Here is an 18,986-nt window from a genome sequence, read left to right as displayed (position 1 = left end):
CAATAAACAAATTAGAGACGGTGAACATTGAATCGATATATGGAAAGGAAACTAGAATGAAAGAAAGCTTGGCCAATAACTACTGTTGGTAATTTTTTAAAAAATTCACTCATGCAACGAGCGCATCACTAGCTAGGCCCATCAGTTATTGCCCCAGAGGGCAGTTTAAGAATCAACGCCATTGTCTGTGGGACTGGAGTCACATGTAAAGCCAGACTAGGTAAGGATGGCAGATTCCTTCCCTAAAGGGTATGAGTGAAGCGGATGAGTTTTCTTGACATCTGTCATCGTTAGACTCTTAATTCCAGATTCTTCTTCAATTGAATTCAAATTGCACATCGACCATGGGCAGGGTTCGAACCCGGGTCCCCAGCACATGACCTGGATCTCTGGATTAACAGTCCAGCGATAATACCGCTAAGCTGTTGCCTTCACCCACAACACCCTCCCTCCCTCCACACCCCCTATCCGCACTTCTCCTTCCCTCCCACTTCTCCTCCCTCCCCACACACCCTCCACTTCCCCTGCCTCCACCCAGTCCCCCTTCACGCCCTTCTCCTCTCTACCCCAACTTCTTCCTCCACCCAGTCCCCCTTTACCCCCTTCTCCTCTCTACCCCAACTTCTTCCTCCACCCAGTCCCCCTTTACCCCCTTCTCCTCTCTACCCCCCCAACTTCTTCCCCCTCCCTACTTCTCCTCCCTCACCCTCCCTCCTTCTCCCCCTGCCCCCACTTCTCCTCCTTCCCACGCACCCTCCACTTCCCCTGCCTCCACCCAGTCCCCCTTTACCCCCTTCTCCTCTCTACCCCCCCATGCCCCTGTTAACTCTCCCCAGAAAGCCCATCTACTTCAGGGAAGTGACATCCGCCGTCCTTACCCAGTCTTGCCTACATGTGACCCCAGACCTCCAGCCCATGTGGTTGACTCTCAGTCGCCCTCTAAGCAAGAAACCCCAGCCTACGCAGCAACACCCACATTCACTGAACGTGTAAACTAAAGAAAAGGTTAAAATTGCCCCTGCGTCTTTTTATTTGGTTCCTGACACACAGTTCAGAGTTTAAAACTGAAATCAACACTAAGTAAAAGCACAGTCTGGCTGCAGCTGAAGGAAAAACTGGGAGGTGCTAAAATCAGAAACAGATATGGAAACTGCTGGAAAAGCTCAACGGGTCTGACAGCATCTGAGGAGAGAAATCAGAATTAACATTCTGGCTTGAGTTCTGAGGAAGGGTCACTGGATCCTGAAATGTTAACTCCGATCACTAATCTAGTAATCTCATCTAAGATGCTGCCATACCCACTGAGCTTTCTGGCAATTCCTGCTTTTATGTTCCTGAAAGAAACTGAAATATTTCGCGTCTTCAACTCCCATCTCCAAGTTTTAAGGATTAATTTTGTGGGAGGGGGAATTCTGCCTCCTCAGCCTCAGATGATACAGGGGAGTGGGGAGAAAGACGGCAGACTCAAGGCTCAGCTGAAATCTCAACCGTTCCTGAATGCGGCATCGTAAGGTCACGCTGTGTCTACACTAAAATCCCATACTTTCAACCAACGCTTCCACTGGACAGTACCCTGTTGAAAATGTCATATCCATTGCCTGCACCAAGACAAATCTGCACAAAATGGCAACGCATTGACACAGCTTGCTCTCTGTCCAATTACGATCTCCTTCATCAAAACCGAAAAGAACAGTGGATGCTGGAGATCAGAAACAAAAAAAGAAACTGCTGAAAAGGCTTGGCAGGGCTGGTGGCACGTGTGGAGAGAAATCAGAGTTTGGGGTCCAGTGACTCCTCCTCAGAAGTTCTGAGGCTCAGACCAGCTGAGCTTTTCTAGCAGCAACTGGTTTCACCTCCCCAAAGAAACCCTGTTTGACGCGGTCATCTGCTGCTCCCTAATGGTCAGTGCAAGACACAGCCAGGCCTCACAGTTGTCAGGGTCAACCCGGGGACCACAGGCAAACCCTGAGAGAAAAGAAAAGCAACAACAGGGAACAGGCCAAATTACCAGCAGGTACAGGTGAATAATTTCAGGTTACATCTTGAAGAGAGAAAAAAAAAGTCAGACTGCCAGAGCATTGCAAGAGCCACTGGTTCCCAGCTCCATCAACAGAACTGAACTATTTGGTTTTGGAAACAGGTGTGAGAATGTTTTGCTTGCTTGCTGGCTTTCCTCGTAGGTCTGTGATCCTGAGATGGAAGACGCATCTGAAATGGAAGAGGGAGAGAGCCAAAGTAGGCATTCAGTACAAAATGGAGTGGGGGGGGGTTTGCTAGATTCTCCCAAAAGGCCGCAATGCGGTGTGGCCCTTCCCAATTCACACTGAACCCAGACTGAACGCTTGGAATTTGTTGCAAATTCTCAGTGACAACGGGGCGGTAGGGGGCAGGATGCTGGTTGGGGTGGGTGGGGAGAGGGGGTACAGACAGAGAGACCCATCTGAGCAGGGCTACATAGGACGGCAAAGCACAGGAACAGACCCTTCGGCCCACCACACGAGAAACCCCTGAGACATTGGGCGGCTTGGAGTCTGTGACCCCAGAGCCCCCTTCCCACCTTGTGTGGGTCGAGAGTCAGGCCACCAGCACCCTTCCCTTGCACACATCTCCCTTGGCTTTTATTCCCTTCACCCCTTCCCGCCTCAATCACTTCCTGGGTAAACCGGTTCCACGTTCTCACCACCGTCTGGCGAAAGGACTTACTACTCCCAAGTTCCTTCTGGGTGATCATTCCTACTTCCACTGCGCCCATGCCCAACCCAGTGCAGTCCATTCCAATTCAAGATGGCGGCAGAGTATGCAATGCAGCATGTGGGCTCCTGCCTAGAGTTCATCTGCTGGCACTTTCTTTTCCTTCTTTCGCTCTTTTCTTTTCCCTCATTTTAATCTATTCTCCCTCTGTGGAGAATGGGTGCATTGCAGTGTGGAGGAGATCGAACCAATGGGGGTGGGATTGCGAGGTCAGTATGGCTAAGCACTGTAGCTCAGTGACTAGTACTGCAGCCTCACAGCACCGGGGACCTAGGGTTCGATTCCAGCCTCGGGCGACTGACCGTGTGGAGTTTGCACATTCTCTCAGCGTCTGCGTGAGTTTCTTCCGGGTGCTCCAGTTTCCTCCCACAGTCCAAAGATGTGCAGGTTGGGGTGAACTGGCCGTGCGGAATTGCCCAGAGCGTTAGGTGCATTAGTCAGAGGGAAAATGGGACTGGGTGGGTTACTCTTCGGAGGGTCGGTGTGGACTTGTTGAGCCGAAGGGCCTGTTTCCACACGTTAAGGATTCTAATCTTATCTAATCAAGCCTTTATTTCTTTTTTCTTTCTACTTTGTAAAGATGGTAATGTACAACTTGCAACTTTATTTTTCTACCTGGTACCTAAGATTTTGTACCTGGATACCTTTGTTTTTGGGATGGCACCAGGAATGGCAACTTTGGACATTTTTCACTGTAACCCTGTGCACGTGAGAATAAAACACAATTTTAATTCACGGCTGCACAGTCCTTCTAGTTTTTCTTTCAACGCGAGTGTGGGCATCATGTATTCCCCATTCCTGACAGCCACAGTACTGGTGACAGGTTTTAAAAATATGAAAAACAGTCATGGTGATTTGGTGGCGGGAAAGACGCACTTCAGGATATCAGGAGAGTCACAGTCTACTCTACTGCTGCTGGACTGGAATCACATGCAGGTCAGACGGGTAATGAGGGGCAGATTTCTGTTACTAAAGATCTAGACCAGCTCAATCCGACAACGGTACTTCGAACATTCCTGATTCGCTTGGATCAAAAGATTGCCTTTACTAGATACCCTGGTGGAATTTGAACCCAGTGCACTAGCCCAGACCTCTAACTTCCTAGCCCAGCAACATTACCACTACTCCACCATCTCTCTCTCTCTCTCTCTCCGGGCTGCTGCATACCATCGGTGACCAGATCACACGCCGGCCTCTTCCCCTCACTGTGCAGATTTGGCAAAGAATAGCTTCATTTGCTGGCCATCTATCTCCGCATTTTGGAACTGCGCCCTGGCCCTCGTTGCTTCCTCCACCGTCTTAAAGTCCACAAAGGCAAACCTACAGCACATTTTGGTAGGAATAACAAGTAAAAAAAAATCATTACTTGAATGCTTAAAATGTTGCAGCTGAATGTTATGCAGAGGGACCTGGGCATCCTTGTGCACGGATCACAGAAGGTGGGTTTATAGGTACAAGTAATTAGGAAGGCAGATGGAATTTTGTCCTTCATTGCTAAAGGGGTTGAGTTTAAAAGCAGGGAGGTTATGTTGCAGCTGTACAGGGTGCTGGTGAGGCCACACCTGGAGTACTGTGTGCAGGTTTGGTCTCCTTCCTTGAGAAAGGATATACTGGCACTTTGGGGTGCAGAGGAGTTTCACCAGATTCTGGAGTTGAGGGGGTTGCTTCATGAGGAGAAACAGAGTAGACTGGAATTCAGAAGAATGGGGGTGGGGATCTTATAGAAACATATAAAATTAGGAAGGGAATGGATAAAATAAAAGGAAGGTGAAGCTAGCACAAAGGGGCGTAGCCTCAAAATTAAGGGGAGCAGATTTAGGACAGAATTGAGGAGGAACTTCTTCACCCAGAGCGTTCTTAATCAATGGAATTCCTTTCCCAGCGAATGAGTTGACAATACTTCAGTAAACACTTTTAAAGCTAAGGTAGACTTTTTTCTTGAAAAATAAAGGAATTAAGGGATACAGTGACAGGGAGGGTAAGTGGAACTGAGTCCATGGAAAGATCAGCCATGATCTTCCATGATATTATTGAAGGGCGGAGCAGGCTTGAAGGGCCAGACGGCCTACTCCTGCTTTTAGTCCTAATGTTCTTACAAACAGGCCACTGAGGTCTAGACTTCAGCAACACGTCCCAGCAGCTTCTCACCTGGGCTCCATTTCTTAAAAAAAAACAGAAAATTATTTTTCAAGCCCATCACTTGTGGCATCGGCACCCCCTCTCCCCACCACTGGCCCTGGTTGTGAGGCAACACGAGGACGTGTCGAACCTACGAGGCCACGTGAGAGTCAGCAGCGAACACAGAAATAACTCTCCACAGAGCTCGCCCAGTGAGGGGAATCTCAAACTCTCAATGTCAATGCTGCAAAGCCAACTTGGAAAGCGTGGTTCGCCGATCTGACATCGGTGACCACTGGCGTTGTTTCCTGCTTGGCAGGTTACCCTCCCCCTCCTCTGCCATCTCGCGCCCGCAAACAGGCAGGCATCCTTCACCTGAGAGTGGAGGAAGTAGTACATCAGTAAACTACTCAACCACAAAATGCATCACACCGAGTCATCATTTAAACACCCACTCGCGCACACATTACACTCTTGGGATTTTATTAGTGTTACTAGTGATTAGTGAGCCATTAGGGATCAGAAGCCTGGTTAATTCCTCTACTCAGCTGTGGTAGGGAGCATTTTCAATACAGCAAGGAAGCAACTAGGCGACAGCTCCTCGATAACATGACATTTACCCTGTTTTTGAATGATTAGATTAGATTAGATTACTTACAGTGTGGAAACAGGCCCTTCGGCCCAACGAGTCCACACCGACCCGCCGAAGCGCAACCCACCCATACCCCTACATTTACCCCTTACCTAACACTACGGGCAATTTAGCATGGCCAATTCACCTGACCTGCACATCTTTGGACTGTGGGAGGAAACCGGAGCACCCGGAGGAAACCCACGCAGACACGGGGAGAACGTGCAAACTCCACACAGTCAGTCGCCTGAGGCGGGAATTGAACCCAGATCTCTGGCGCTGTGAGGCAGCAGTGCTAACCACTGCGCCACCGTGCCGCCCACCATGTTTAATGTTCATCAGTTTACAGAAAGGTTATAGCCATGGCACAGTGGTTAACACTGCTGCCTCACAGCACCAGGGACCTGGGTTCAATTCCTGCCTTGGGCAGCGCACATTCTCCCCACGTCTGTGTGGGTTTCCTCTGGGTGCTCCGGTTTCCTCCCACAGTCCAAAGATATGCAGGTTAGGGTGAACTGGCCACACTAAGTGCATTAGTCAGGGGTAAATGTAGGGGAACGGGTCTAGGTGGGTTGCTCTTCGGAGAGTCGGTGTGGGCTGAAGGGCCTGTTTCCACACTGTAGGGAAATCATATAACACCTTTCACAATTTTTTATTCGCTTGTGAGTCATGGGCGTTGCTGGCTAAGCCCAGCATTTATTGCCTGTCCCTAATTGCCCAGAGGGCAGTCAGTCAACCACATTGGCTGTGGGTCTGGAGTCACATGTAGGCCAGACCAGGTAAGGATGGCAGCTTTCTTCATTAACCCCTTACCCGGCAAAGACAAGTTAACTGGTCCTCACCCAATGTGTCTTTTACTGAGTGCGACGAGTAAACTCGTCCAAAACATAGAACTTCAAAAACAGCCACAGACGAGTTTATACGTCAATTCTCGGCATTTCTGCGCCCTTCTCAGCTAGAAACTAGTACACTTGGTGACTCATACGTCTGGTAGCTATGTCTCTTCTGTCTCAGGCATTGCAAGAAGTGTCGACGCACGCTTTTGGGCACACTGTCATTCGTTTTTTTTCTGTTTTTTTTTTACAAATTATGCCCAGATGTCGAGCTCAGAAGATGACAACCTTCAATTAGAAGCTTGGATACATCAGATGAGAGTGCAAGCATCAAAAATACTATAAAATAAAGAAATACAAAAATTCGTCTGAAAATGAAATGTTTTCTCCAAAAAAAGTCGCCGGGGAAGGGGTTAAAGGACATTAGCGAACCAGATGGGTTTTTCCAACAATCGTCAATGGATTCACGGTCATCACTAGGGTCTTAATACTAGATTTCTTTTTTAAAAAAAAAATCAAATTCAAATTCTGCTATCAGCCATGGTGGGAATGGAACCCAGGTCCCCAGGATGTTACCTGGGTCTCTGGATTAATAGTTTGGTGATAAATACTACTAGGCCATCACCTCCCCCTCCATCTTCAGATCAGGCCAAAGCAATTCATAATCAATGGCACATATTTTGGAAGTGCATTTGCTGACGTATTGTAAGAAACCTGGCTGCAGAGTCAGCCCCTGCAGCTGGTGATAAACACGAGACAATGTGTTTTCGTTTCGAATCCTAGGATCCCTACAGTGTGGAGACAGGCCATTTGGCCCAAGAAGTCATGGTAGTTGCACAGGGAGATGTGGGAGAGCTTCTCAACTTTTCCACGGGATGGTGCCGGCAACGGGAATTGGCTGGCGTTTTCTCTAAAATGCTCACCGTCGTCCCTTCGTCTGTGGTATCCTGGCACCCACGGCCCCCTTGAAGATTGATTTCAACATTTCGACCGTTGTCCGTTTGGACAGGCGCCATACCAACAGGGATCTGGTGGAGCCTAAAAAGGAGAGGAAGCAGGTCAGCGCAGTCTTGAAACACTCTCGTCTGTTCCCTCAAAATTTGGAGTAAACTCATCGCGGAAAAGGCCAGGAGAGAAGACAGCCATGTATCGCTGTTAAAGAGATGCATTACACGCTAACGCTTTCCATCGTGCACTTAAGGTGCAAGAACACCAAATCCCAAAGAATTGCCTTTTCTCTCCATTTTCAGAGAAGACAGTGGAAAAATAAATTGCTGTTTGTTAGATGGGCAATGCCAACCCCTGTGAACTGTAGCAGCAAGGGAAGACCATGGAGGGGGAGAGGCATCGCCACCGTACAGAGTTCCTCAAAAAGGGTGCTCTGGACGTTACCCTGTGGCCCAGCCCATGGGCATTCCCAGGCGGACTTTGTACCCGTTAGGTCCAATAATGGGGTGTCCATCTCCATCGAGGACAGGATCCTGCTTCCCAAGAGCTGCCAACCATTTGGAAGTGCTCTCCAGGCCCAGCAGCGCCACAGTGAGCAATGGCCACTTCTGGGACTGCAACCAGAGGGCAACTTGGATGCCAACATGATCACGGATGCGTTGGCCAGGGAGTGTCAGGAGGGCCCAGTGGCTGGCGAGTCTATGAGGGGGCTGTTCAGTACGGGTTGGCCATAATTACAGGGTGCACTACCGAGTAACAAATCAGGAGTCTCCTCCTTGGGTCTGAGGTTGACCAGGCCATCTGCACATGTGGCAAAAGACCTTCACTGGTCACTCGAGAGCTTCAACTGGTCCCTGGGCTGGAGAGCTATTATCCACCTCCCCCTGTCACTGGTGAAACACCAGGGGGAAGCCTGTATACGTGCTCTTCCCAGGCGCTGAATTACTTTTCACAGCTGGTCACATCAAGGCCGGAGATCCTGCAAATCCTGATCAATGAATTCTTTCGATGGGTGCTGCCCATCCCTAACAGCCCCCTGAGCTGAGTGGCTTGTTCGACTGGTTCAGAGGGTGGTCACAAAGTCACATAGCGTGGAAACAGACCCTTTGGCCCAACTCGTCCAGACCAACCAGATATCCTAAGTTAATCCAGCACTGGGCCCATATCCCTCCAAACCTTTCCTACTCCATGTACCTGCCTGAGTGCCTACTTAACGTTGTAACCGTACCAGCCTCCACCACTTCCTCTGGCAGCTCATCCTATTTACCGACCACCCTCTGTGTGAAAAAAGGTACCCCTTAGGTCCCTTTTAAATCTTTCCCCTCTCACCTTAAGCCCATGCCCTCTAAAGTTTGGGAGAAGATTTGTAGCTCGGGTGCTCGTTGTTGTGATTCTGATCGCCGAGCTGGGAGATTTTCTTGCAAACGTTTCGACCCCTTTCTAGGTGACATCCTCAGTGCTTGGGAGCTTCCTGTGAAGCGCTTCTGTGATGTTTCCCCCAGCATTTATAGTGGCCTGTCTCTGCCGCGGACAGCAACTGACAACCGGAAGCGGCAGAGACAAACCACTATAAATGCCAGAGGAAACATCACAGAAGCGCTTCACAGGAGGCTCCCAAGCACTGAGGATGTCACTTAGACAGGAGACGAAACGTTTGCAACAAAAACTCCCAGCTCGACGATCAGAACCACAACCATGCCCTCTAGTTTTGGACTCCCCCAATGTTGGAAAAAGCACCTTAGCTGTTCACCCCGTCCATGACCCTCATGACTTTATAAGCCTCGGTAAAGTCACCCCCTCAGCCTCCGATGATCCAGGGAGAAAGGTCCCAGCCTATCCAGCCTCCGTTCTGGCAAACATCATCCGGGATGAAGTGAGTCTGGAGTCACATGTGGGTCAGATGGGGTTAAGGGCAGATGCATTCCCATGGACACCATGCTGTATCAAAGCCAGCCATCTTGCATTTTATTCACTGAAGTTAACTCCACCAGCAGCCGTGGTGGGATTTGAACCCATGTCCACACAACATAAAACCAAGGATCACATGTCCACAGTGTCCCCATCATCCCTGGGGACGAGAGGAGACCAGATTTGTGGAGCCTAACGCCAGCAAGGCAACAACTCAGCTGTTGGAAAGAGCGAAAGCTAGCAGCAGCAGTAGCTTCCATTCAGTAACCGGCGCACAGCAAGTCGACATGACTGAGGGTGGTTCTGACTACACTAATCCCCAGTCAGTTCGCAAATAGGACCTGGACCACGTGCACTGCTACATACCTGACCCGTCAGAGTGGCTCTCTGGGCTCTCCTGCCCTTCCTCTATCGAAGCCACTCGAACCACCTGGCCTGGAACACCTCTGCCTCGGAAGTCCTTCAGAGCAAATTTGGCTTGTTTCGTGGTCTTGTATTCCACGTAGGCAACTCTACAACAACAGCAATGAAGTATAAAACACAGCAATCCGCCCTTAACCCCCACCCCAGTCACACCTGAACTTTCCAGATCTCTCACGACATCCAGCATGCCAGGCTGTTCGCCCTGTTGGGCCTTTGCTGGGCCCTTCATAGAAAGTGAGTCTATCAAGTCCCTTTATCTTCCTCCTTCCCCGTTGCTCTGTACATTTCTTCCCTTCAACTGGCTTTTTTTCTGTGCCCTCTTTTACAAAAAGCGGGCATCAGTGGGGCAAGGCTGATGTTTGCTGCCCATCCCTGAAGGCCCCTTGAAATGACTGGCTTGCTAGGCCATTTCAGAGGGCAGTTAAGAGTCAGTCACACCCGGGCCAGAATGAGAGGGGACAGCAGATTCCCTTCCCTGATGATAGTTGTTGTGGTCAGCACATGGGGAGGCGATGGCATTGCGACATTGGCACTGCGCTGTTAATCTAGGGACCCAGTTAAGTTTGAATATCGGAGTTGGGACGTCATGTTGAGGTTGTACAGGACATTAGTGAGGCCTCTTCTGCAGCGTTGATGCAGTTCTGGTCGCCCCGTTGTAGGAAGGATATTATTAAACTGGAGAGGGTTCAGAAGAGATTTACCAGGATGTTGCCGGGTATGGAAGGTTTGAGAGATAAAGACAGGCTGAATAGGTTGGGATTTTTTTTTAAACTGGAGTGTTGGGAGATTGAGAGGTGACTTTATAGAGGTTTATAAAATCATCAGGCGTACAGATAAGGTGAACAACAAGACTTTTTTCTCCCCTCAGGTGACGCATTTCAAGACTGGAGGGCTTATTTATAAGGTGAGAGGAGAAAGATTTTAAAAAGGATACTGGGGCAATTTTTTTTTAAACACAGAGGGGGGTTTGTGTGTGGAATGAACTTCCTGAGGAAGTGGTGGATCCGGATAAAACTACAATATTTAAAAAAGTCAAAAATCACATGCTGCCAGGTTATGGTCCAAGTGATTTATTTGAAACCACCAGCTTTTGGAGCGCTGCTCCTTCATCAGATGGAAGTGGCACTCCACACCGATATTTAAAAGACATGGAGGGATTTGGGCTAAGCGCAGGCAGGTAGGAATACAAAGGAACCTCAATTATCCGAACGAGATGGGCGGGCAGTATTTCGTTCCGATAACTGATCTAATGTCTCTCCTCTGCGACTCGGAGTTCTCCGCAGTTTCCTTTCTCCTCTCTCTGCCTGCCTTGCTCCCTCCCTCTGTCTCAGGGTTGGTTTTTGAGCAGGGCTGTACCATTGTTGAAGCCTCTCCCCAGCCCGCCTCACTTCAGTGGGATAGAGGGAGCCAGCACTTGCCGAGTCCGTTTCCCCATTCAGGAGACCAGGCATGAGCACAGTGGGTCAGACTGCTGCTGCCTTGTGTATGTGTCTGTTTGTGTGTCTGTGTAGGTGGGGGGAAATCTCAAAACAATGCGTGCACACACACACACAAACAACTTTTGAGTAGTTCCCACTCTGCCCTGCACAGGACGACGTTGGAGCAATTATCTGGGATAGGGGGCTTTGTATGGTAGGGTACACCCTGTGTAGAACTCTAGGGCAAATGGAGGGAGGTGGTGGGGGTGAGGGGGTGTCTCGATACGTAGAAAGCCCCCAGTGCTTGCTGTGACCTCCTGGTTAGACAGAGCTCGGTGTTAAAGTAAAAAAAAAAGCACGTTTGAAAACTCGCCTCCTTACAGATCTGGAGACTTTAAAGGCACTGTCGAGAAAGTGAAAAGTGCAAACAAAGCGAGGGAATTCCAGCCCCTGGTGTTTTAGTTTCCATTTCTTTGCTACTCAGAGGCATGTGTCAGGGTGGTGTGAATCAGATGGAGACCTGTGTAAAACCCATCTTCCTATTTCCTCAGAGAAAGCTGTCAGTTTTCACATCTGCCAGTTTCAAAGTTCGTGCGTGTGCGTGTGTGTGTCCCAGAGACTTGTTATATTTTCAATTATTCCTGAAAACCTCTGAGAAAGATAGATAGCAGTTACCTTTTAGCGTTCTTGTGAGTGCAGGGTTGTAAATTTCAAATACTCAGCCTTTGTCATGGGCTGGTGTGTGCTTCATTTGGGAATATTCAGTGCTCTGAATTTGCCCAGATTTACATTCTGTCTGTCTTTGTTTGGGGGGGGGGGGGGGGGGACGCGGAGAGAGCGCGCGTGACAGAGAGAGCGAGAGCGCGAGAGAGAGCGCGAGAGAGAGAGAGAGAGAGCGCGAGAGAGAAACAGAGTGAGAGAACGACAGAGTTCATGGCGTGAGTCCAGCATAACACTTCTACATTACTGTTCAGGACACAAAATGTTAACCCTACTCTCTCTCTCTCTCTCTGCAGATGCTGCCAGATCTTGCTGAGTTTCTCTCGTATTCTCTGTGTCTCTCCCAGTTTTAACTTTCCCATCTTCTGGTTTCAAAACCCTCTGGGATTTTGCCTTCACTCCAAATCTGTCCCCATGCACCAGCTCTTCCCATCACACGGGGATCAGAGTGTCCCCCCGGCCACCCTCACCAGTCATTACCGCTCCCAATCACTGACCTCAGACTGCCACTCCGTCATCACTGTGACTGTCTCTTCACCTGCTGAGGCAGTAGGCTCTAGAATTACAGTCATTGAGACGTACAGCATGGAAACAGAGTCTTTGGTCTAACTCATCCATGCCAACCAGATATCCTAACCTAATCTAGTGCCATTTGCCAGCATTTTAAATGCTGTAATTGTACCAGCCTCCACCACTTCCTCTGGCAGCTCATTCCATACACGTACCACCCTCTGTGTGAAAACATTGCCCCTTAGGTCCCTTTTAAATCTTTCCCCTCTCACCTGAAACCTATGCCCTCTAGTTTTGGACTCTCCTACCCTGGGGGGAAAAAAAACTTGGCTATTCCGCCTATCGGTGCCCCTCATGATTTTATAAACCTCGATAAGGTCACCCCTTAGCCTCCAACGTTTCAGGGAAAACAGCCCCAGCCTATTCAGCCTCTCCTACAGCTCAAATCCTCCAACCCTGGCAACATCCTTGGAAATCTTTTCTGAACCCTTTCAAGTTTCACAACATCAAGGAGACCAGAATTGCATGCAATATTTCAAAAGTGGCCTAACCAGTGTCCTGTATAGCCACAGACCTCCCAATTCCTATAATCAATGCTTTGGCCAGTAAAGAAAAGCATACCAAACACCTTCTTCACTATCCTACCTCCCTGCGACTCTACTTTCAAGGAACTATGAACCTACACTCCAAGGTCTCTTTGTTCAGCAACACTCCCTAGGACCTTACCATTAAGTGTATAAGTCTTGTTCTGATTTGCTTTTCCAAACTAAAGCACCTCATATTTATCTAAACTCCATCTGCCACTCCTCAGCCCACTGGCTCATTTGATCAAGATCCTGTTGTAACCCGAGCTAATCTTCTTCATTATCCACTACACCTCCAATTTTGGTGTCATCTGCAAACTTACCAACTATATCTCCTATGTTCACATCCAAATAATTTATAGAAATAATGAAAAGTACTGGAGCCAGCAATGATGGTCACGGTCTCCAGCCTGTATCCAAATGGCTAATTCTCCCTGCATTCCATATGATCATTCTAACCCTAAACCTCCCCTTTTGAAAATGACAATTTAAACCAAGCTTTAATCACTTCCCCCCCCACCACCCCAATTAGTTCACAAAGCTCATAGGGCCATAAGAAAAAGCAGCAGAAATTAGGCTATTCAGCCCATCGAGTCTGCTTTGCAATTGAATGGGGTTTTTCATCCCCATTCTCCCGCCTTCTCCCCCTAAACCTTGATCCCCTCGAACCTATCTATCTCCGTCTTAAATACACTCAATTACCTGCCTCCACGGCCTTCTGTGGCAGTGAATTCTATTGATTTGCCGCTCTCTGGCTGAAGAACTTTCTCCTCATTTCCATTCTAAAAGGTCTTTACTCAAAAGCTGTGCCCTTGGGACCTAGTCTCTCCTAGCAATGGAAACATCTTCCCAACATTTACTCTGTCCAGGCAATTCAGTATTCTGTATATTTCAATTAGCTCTCTCCCCGCCCCCCCATCCCAAATGTTCCTCATATGTTAAGCTTTTCATTGCTGGGACCATTCTTGGGAATCTCCTCTGAACATGCTCCAGGGCCAGGACATCCTTCCTGAGATATGAGGCCCAAAGTTGCACACAATACTCCACTGTGTAGAGCCTCCGAAGTATTTCTCTGCTTTTATATGGAAGTCCTCTCAAAATAAATGCCATCATTGCATTTGCCTTCCTAACTACTTACTCGACCTGCAAGTTTACCTTGAGAGATCCTGGACTAGAACTCTGGAGCCTCTGTGCACTTCAGATTTCTGAATTTCTCCCCATTTAGAAAGTAGTCCATGCTTCTATTCTTCCGACCAAAGTGCATGACCTCATACTTTCCCACACTGTACTCCATCTGCCACTTCTTTGCCCACTCTCTAACCTGTCCAAACCCTCCTGCAGCCTCCCCACCTCCTCAATGCTACCTATCCCTCTACTCATCTGTGTATCATCTGCGAACATAGCCAGAATGCCATCAGTTCCTTCATCTAGACCGTTAATGGATGAAGTGACAAATATTGTTTAATAACACTCCTTTGTAATGCCTTGAGATGGGTTACTAGTGAAAGGTGGTATATGAATGTAAATTATTGCTAATGGACCAAGTTTTACTCACCCTTGTGACTGGTTGCTTTTTGACAGGTGGATATCCTCAGCATTATAAAGTATAGACTTTAGATGCTTTTTACTGATTGGGTAAGGCAGGTTTTTTATCTTAAGAATTTTCCTTTTCTCTGCAGAAACAACAACAACATTTCAGTGCATTGCAAGCTGTATTTCACATTCCAGGCAAAGGACAGCCACATGCATACACACACAACATGACTGCCTCATCTGATTGATGTCACTCCCATGACAGGGACAGCACAGAGTTAGGAACAGAGTAAAGCTTCCACAGCACTGTTCCACCATTAAACAGTCCTAAGACCGGGACAGCATGGGGTTAGAGACAGAGTAAAATGTCATCTACACTGTCCCCATCCAATACTCCCAGGACAGAGGCAGTACGGAGTTAGATACAGAGTAAAGCTCTGTCCCCCATCAAACCCTGCCAGCACAGAGGCAGTATGGGGTTAGATACAGAATAAAGCTCTCTCTGCCCTGTCCCCATGAAACACTCCCAGGACCGGGACAGCACGGGGTTAGGTTTTAAACTGAAATCAAAGCTTCCTCTACACTGCCCCATTAAACACTCCCAGAAGTGCGTACATTTCTGGTTGCCACATTATAGGAAGGACGTGTGAGACTCTGGAGAGGGTACAGAAAAGATTTACCAGAATGTTGCCGGGCTTGGAGGGTATTAACTATGAGGAGAGGTTGGTCAAACCTGGCTTGTTTTCACTTGAACATCAAAAGATGTCCTGAATTGAATTAAATCGCTTTTTGTCACGTGCACTTGAGTGAGTGCAGTGAAAAGTTTGCAACGGGCTGATCCAATCGAAGTTTACAAAATTATGAGAGGCGTGGGTAGAATTGGTAGTCGGGGTCCAGTGCAGGGAAGAAAGGTCAATTACTTGGGGCATAAGGTCAAAGGGGACAAGTTTAAAGTAGATGCAAGAGGCAAGTTGTTTTTAAAACAGAGGGTGGCAAGTGCCTGGAATGCACTGCCAGAGGTCATGGGGCAGGCAGGTACAACAGCAATATTTCAGAGGTATCTTGACATACATTGAATAGGCAGGAAATAGAGGGTCACAGACCACTTTGAGGCAAAAGGTTCTGAAAGGAGTCCATGAGTTGGCACAAGCTTGGTGGGCCCAACGGCCTGGTCCTGCACCGTACTATTGTCTGCTCTTTGACAAGGGCAGCACAAGGTTAGATACAGAGTAAAGTAGCCTCTACTCTTTTAAATGGAAGATAAAACTCCCTCAACACCATCCCTGATCCAATACTCCCAGGACAGGGAGAGAGAACAGCGGAAATTGTCATAAAGTTGGTGTGTAAAAATGGTAAAGTTGTAAAATGGGGGAAAGCATTGGGCTTATCACCTGTGATAATTAATCCCACATACAAACTCCAATTGGTTATGATGGGAGTAGAGGTTTCCTCCTAATAATAATTAAATCCAAAATGCCAAGACAAATTCACCTCTCCCCTTGTAATCTGTTAAAGTGGGCTAAAAGGAAAGAAAGTTGAAAATGTGTCGCTGGTTAAAGCACAGCAGGTCAGGCAGCATCCAAGGAACAGGAAATTCGACGTTTCGGGCATAAGCCCTTATGCCCGAAACGTCGAATTTCCTGTTCCTTGGATGCTGCCTGACCTGCTGTGCTTTAACCAGCGACACATTTTCAACTGTGATCTCCAGCATCTGCAGACCTCATCTTTTACTAAAAGGGAAGAAAGTCTCTCATCTCCACAAGTAACAAATAATAGTTTATTTATTCAACTCTAACAGCAAACTATCAAAGTGGACAATTTTCCCTGAAGTTCTAGCTGTTCCCTAGCTGAACTAAATTCGACTGGAAGGAATGCTGTTCAAGTCCCACTTGTATAAACCCAATTAATAAGAAAGCGATGAATTCAAACTTAATCTCTCCAAGTTCACACAGTCTATCTCTTCAGGTTTAAGAATGGACTGAACAGCAGTTAAAAGTGCAGGTGCACAGGGAGCACCTGAATTAACACATTTTGTATCAAACAGCCAAGCAACATTTTTCACCCAGACAACATTTAAATTCAGCCAATTAATTTAAAAAGACACTTGGAAACTAAGGACCAGTTGAATTTAAAACGGATTGTTTTGACACCCAGAAGCCAATCAAATTATAAAGAATTGAATGCGTCATAGAGGGTATATAAAACTGGGAGATTTGAAAATCGGCAGAGAGCCACTTTCCATCTGAACAGTAAATATCGGGATCTCTCAGAAGTCTGTAAGCTCTCTAAAAAGACCCAAAGGTACCACAGTATTTCCCAGCTCAAAACCCTCACTGAGGAATCATCAGAAGATCAGCATTTGTGACGTTAATTCAACAGAAGGAAGAGTGGGGATAAAGCAAAGAAGAGATAGACTGTGTGAACTTGGAGAGATTAAGTTTGAATTTATCACTTTCTCATTAATTGGATTTATACAAGTGGGACTTGAACAGCATTCCTTCCAGTTGAATTTAGTTCAGCTAGGGAACAGCTAGAACTTCAGGGAAAATTGATAGTTTGCTGTTAGAGTTGAATAAATAAACTATTATTTGTTACTTATAAAGTGGAGATTTCTTTTAACCCACTTTAACAGATTACAAGGGGAGAGGTGAATTTGTCTTGGCGTTTTGGATTTAATTATTATTAGGAGGAAACCTCTACTCCCATCATAACCAATTGGAGTTTGTATGTGGGATTAATTATCACGGGGGATTGGTTTAGCTCAGTTGGCTGGATTGTTGGTTTGCACGGCAGTGTGATGCCAACAACATGGGTTCAATTCCCATCACCGGCTTGAGGTTATCATGAGGGACTCTCCTTCTCAAACTCTTGCCTCAGCTGAGATCTGGTGGCCCTCAGGTTAAATCACCACCAGTCGCTTCTCTTTAATGGCAAGACTGTGGTGACGCAACACAACCAATTATCGGAGGGGTTCGAACTTATTCCCTTTGTAAAAAAAAAAGCCCCTTGCTTATTGAAGGACTATTATGCTGTGCAAAGGTTTCTGGTCTTGCCAGCCATGCCAAATGCTACAAACGAACTGTCGAGCGGATAACGGGAACTCTGTCCAGTTGTCTGACACAAGGGAGGCCACTCAGGCACTGGGGGTGCAATGCAGAGGAAAGTCACATGGGCTGACTGACCTTGTTGGAGAAAGTGAGGACCTGCAGATGCTGGAGGTCAGAGTTGAAAATGTGTTGCTGGAAAAGCGCAGCAGGTCAGGCAGCATCCAAGGAGCAGGAGAATCGACATTTCAGGCATTCCTGAAGGGCTTATGCCCGAAACGTCAATTCTCCTGCTCCTTGTATGCTGCCTGACCTGCTGCGCTTGACTGACCTTGTTGTCGAGTGGAGAAATCGGAAGCACGCGTCGTGTTAAGTTGGTGAAAGGTAAATGGGTCTTCGTGAATAGGCGACAAATGGGGTTTGGGGCCAGGCAGAGGCTGACGTGGATTGACAAACGCACAGCATGGGGTCAGAGGTGAAAGAAGCTGCAGTGTGCACCTTGAATGGAAATGATTTGGTTGCCCTGCTGTAGAAAGGATATTATTAAACTAGAAAGAATGCACAAAAAATTTACTAGGATGCCATCTGGGCTGGAAGGTTGGAGTTATAGGGAGGGGTTGGATAGGCTGGGACCCCCCCAGAGTGTAGGAGACAGAGGGGTGACCTTATAGAGTCATAGATAAGCTAGATGATGGCCAACAGCTTTTCCCTTGGGTATGGGAGTCTAAAAATAGAGGGCATAGGTTTAGGGTGAGAGTGGAGAGATTTAAAAGGGTCCAGAGGGTCAATCTGTTTCACACAGAAGGTGGTGAGTGTCTGGAATGGGCTGCTGAGGTAGCAGTGGAAGCGACTACAATTTCATCATTTAAAGACAGGTACATGGATGGGGTAGGTATAGAGGGACATGGACCAAATGCAGGCAAATGAGACTAGATTAATTGTAAAAACTGGATGGCATGGACGAGTTGGGCCGAAGGGCCCGTTTCTATGCTGTAGCCCTCTTTGACACTATGACCGGACCACGCATTTATGAACGGACGTACTTTGTTTTACTGGATATGCACGGTCCAGTCGGAGCAGGTTTCCTCTGCATTTTATTTCACCATTACTTAGTGCGTTAGCTGTGTCTTTCTCTGTCTCAAACATGACAAGTCCAAACCTGGCAAAGAAAAACAAGACAACAGTTACATTTAACATGTTATACAAGTGGATCTTCTGTGTTATTGTTGACAGTTATGAAAAAAAATGTATTTAAACCAAACAACTTACCGACCATAGGTTGAAATCTCTTAATGCTCTTATTGCCTTGCCAATTGCGGCTGGTCTGATTAGTCCAAATTCCTACCCGTTCTTGATAACCTTTCAGCTCCCTGGCGCCCACTTCAATGATCAGGAATCTATCCACTTCTGCCTTAAGATATTCAGGGACTCTACTTCCTTTTTAGGAAGACAAGATTCCCAATCCCCAAAGGAAAACAAAATCTCCTCATCATGCCAGGCAGCGTGGTGACTCAGTGGTTGTGCTGCTGTCTCACATGCCAGGGACCCGTGTTAGATTTCACCCT

The 18,986-nt window shown here is 47.5% G+C and overlaps 1 protein-coding gene across 8 annotated transcripts in view; it reads right to left on the bottom strand.

Moving 5' to 3' along the window:
• Positions 1–821: 821 nt before the first annotated feature.
• Positions 822–18,986, bottom strand: part of LOC132835269 (uncharacterized) — a 96,019-nt gene continuing 77,854 nt past the window's right edge. For all 8 annotated transcript variants that reach the window (XM_060854673.1, XM_060854680.1, XM_060854674.1 and 5 more), the window contains 6 exons: positions 18,465–18,580; positions 14,400–14,517; positions 9,556–9,701; positions 7,257–7,371; positions 3,919–4,071; positions 822–2,208 (listed from right to left, as the gene is read on the bottom strand). In XM_060854673.1, coding sequence (XP_060710656.1) covers positions 3,954–4,071; positions 7,257–7,371; positions 9,556–9,701; positions 14,400–14,517; positions 18,465–18,580 — 613 coding nt within the window. In that variant the 3' untranslated portion in view covers positions 822–2,208; positions 3,919–3,953. The remainder of the gene's footprint in view (positions 2,209–3,918; positions 4,072–7,256; positions 7,372–9,555; positions 9,702–14,399; positions 14,518–18,464; positions 18,581–18,986) is intronic.

This window comes from Hemiscyllium ocellatum, chromosome 44 (genome assembly GCF_020745735.1).
Source record: "Hemiscyllium ocellatum isolate sHemOce1 chromosome 44, sHemOce1.pat.X.cur, whole genome shotgun sequence".
NCBI lineage: Eukaryota > Metazoa > Chordata > Chondrichthyes > Orectolobiformes > Hemiscylliidae > Hemiscyllium > Hemiscyllium ocellatum.
The sequence above is the reverse complement of the archived record's forward strand: the minus strand, read 5'-3'. Positions and strand labels throughout refer to the sequence as shown.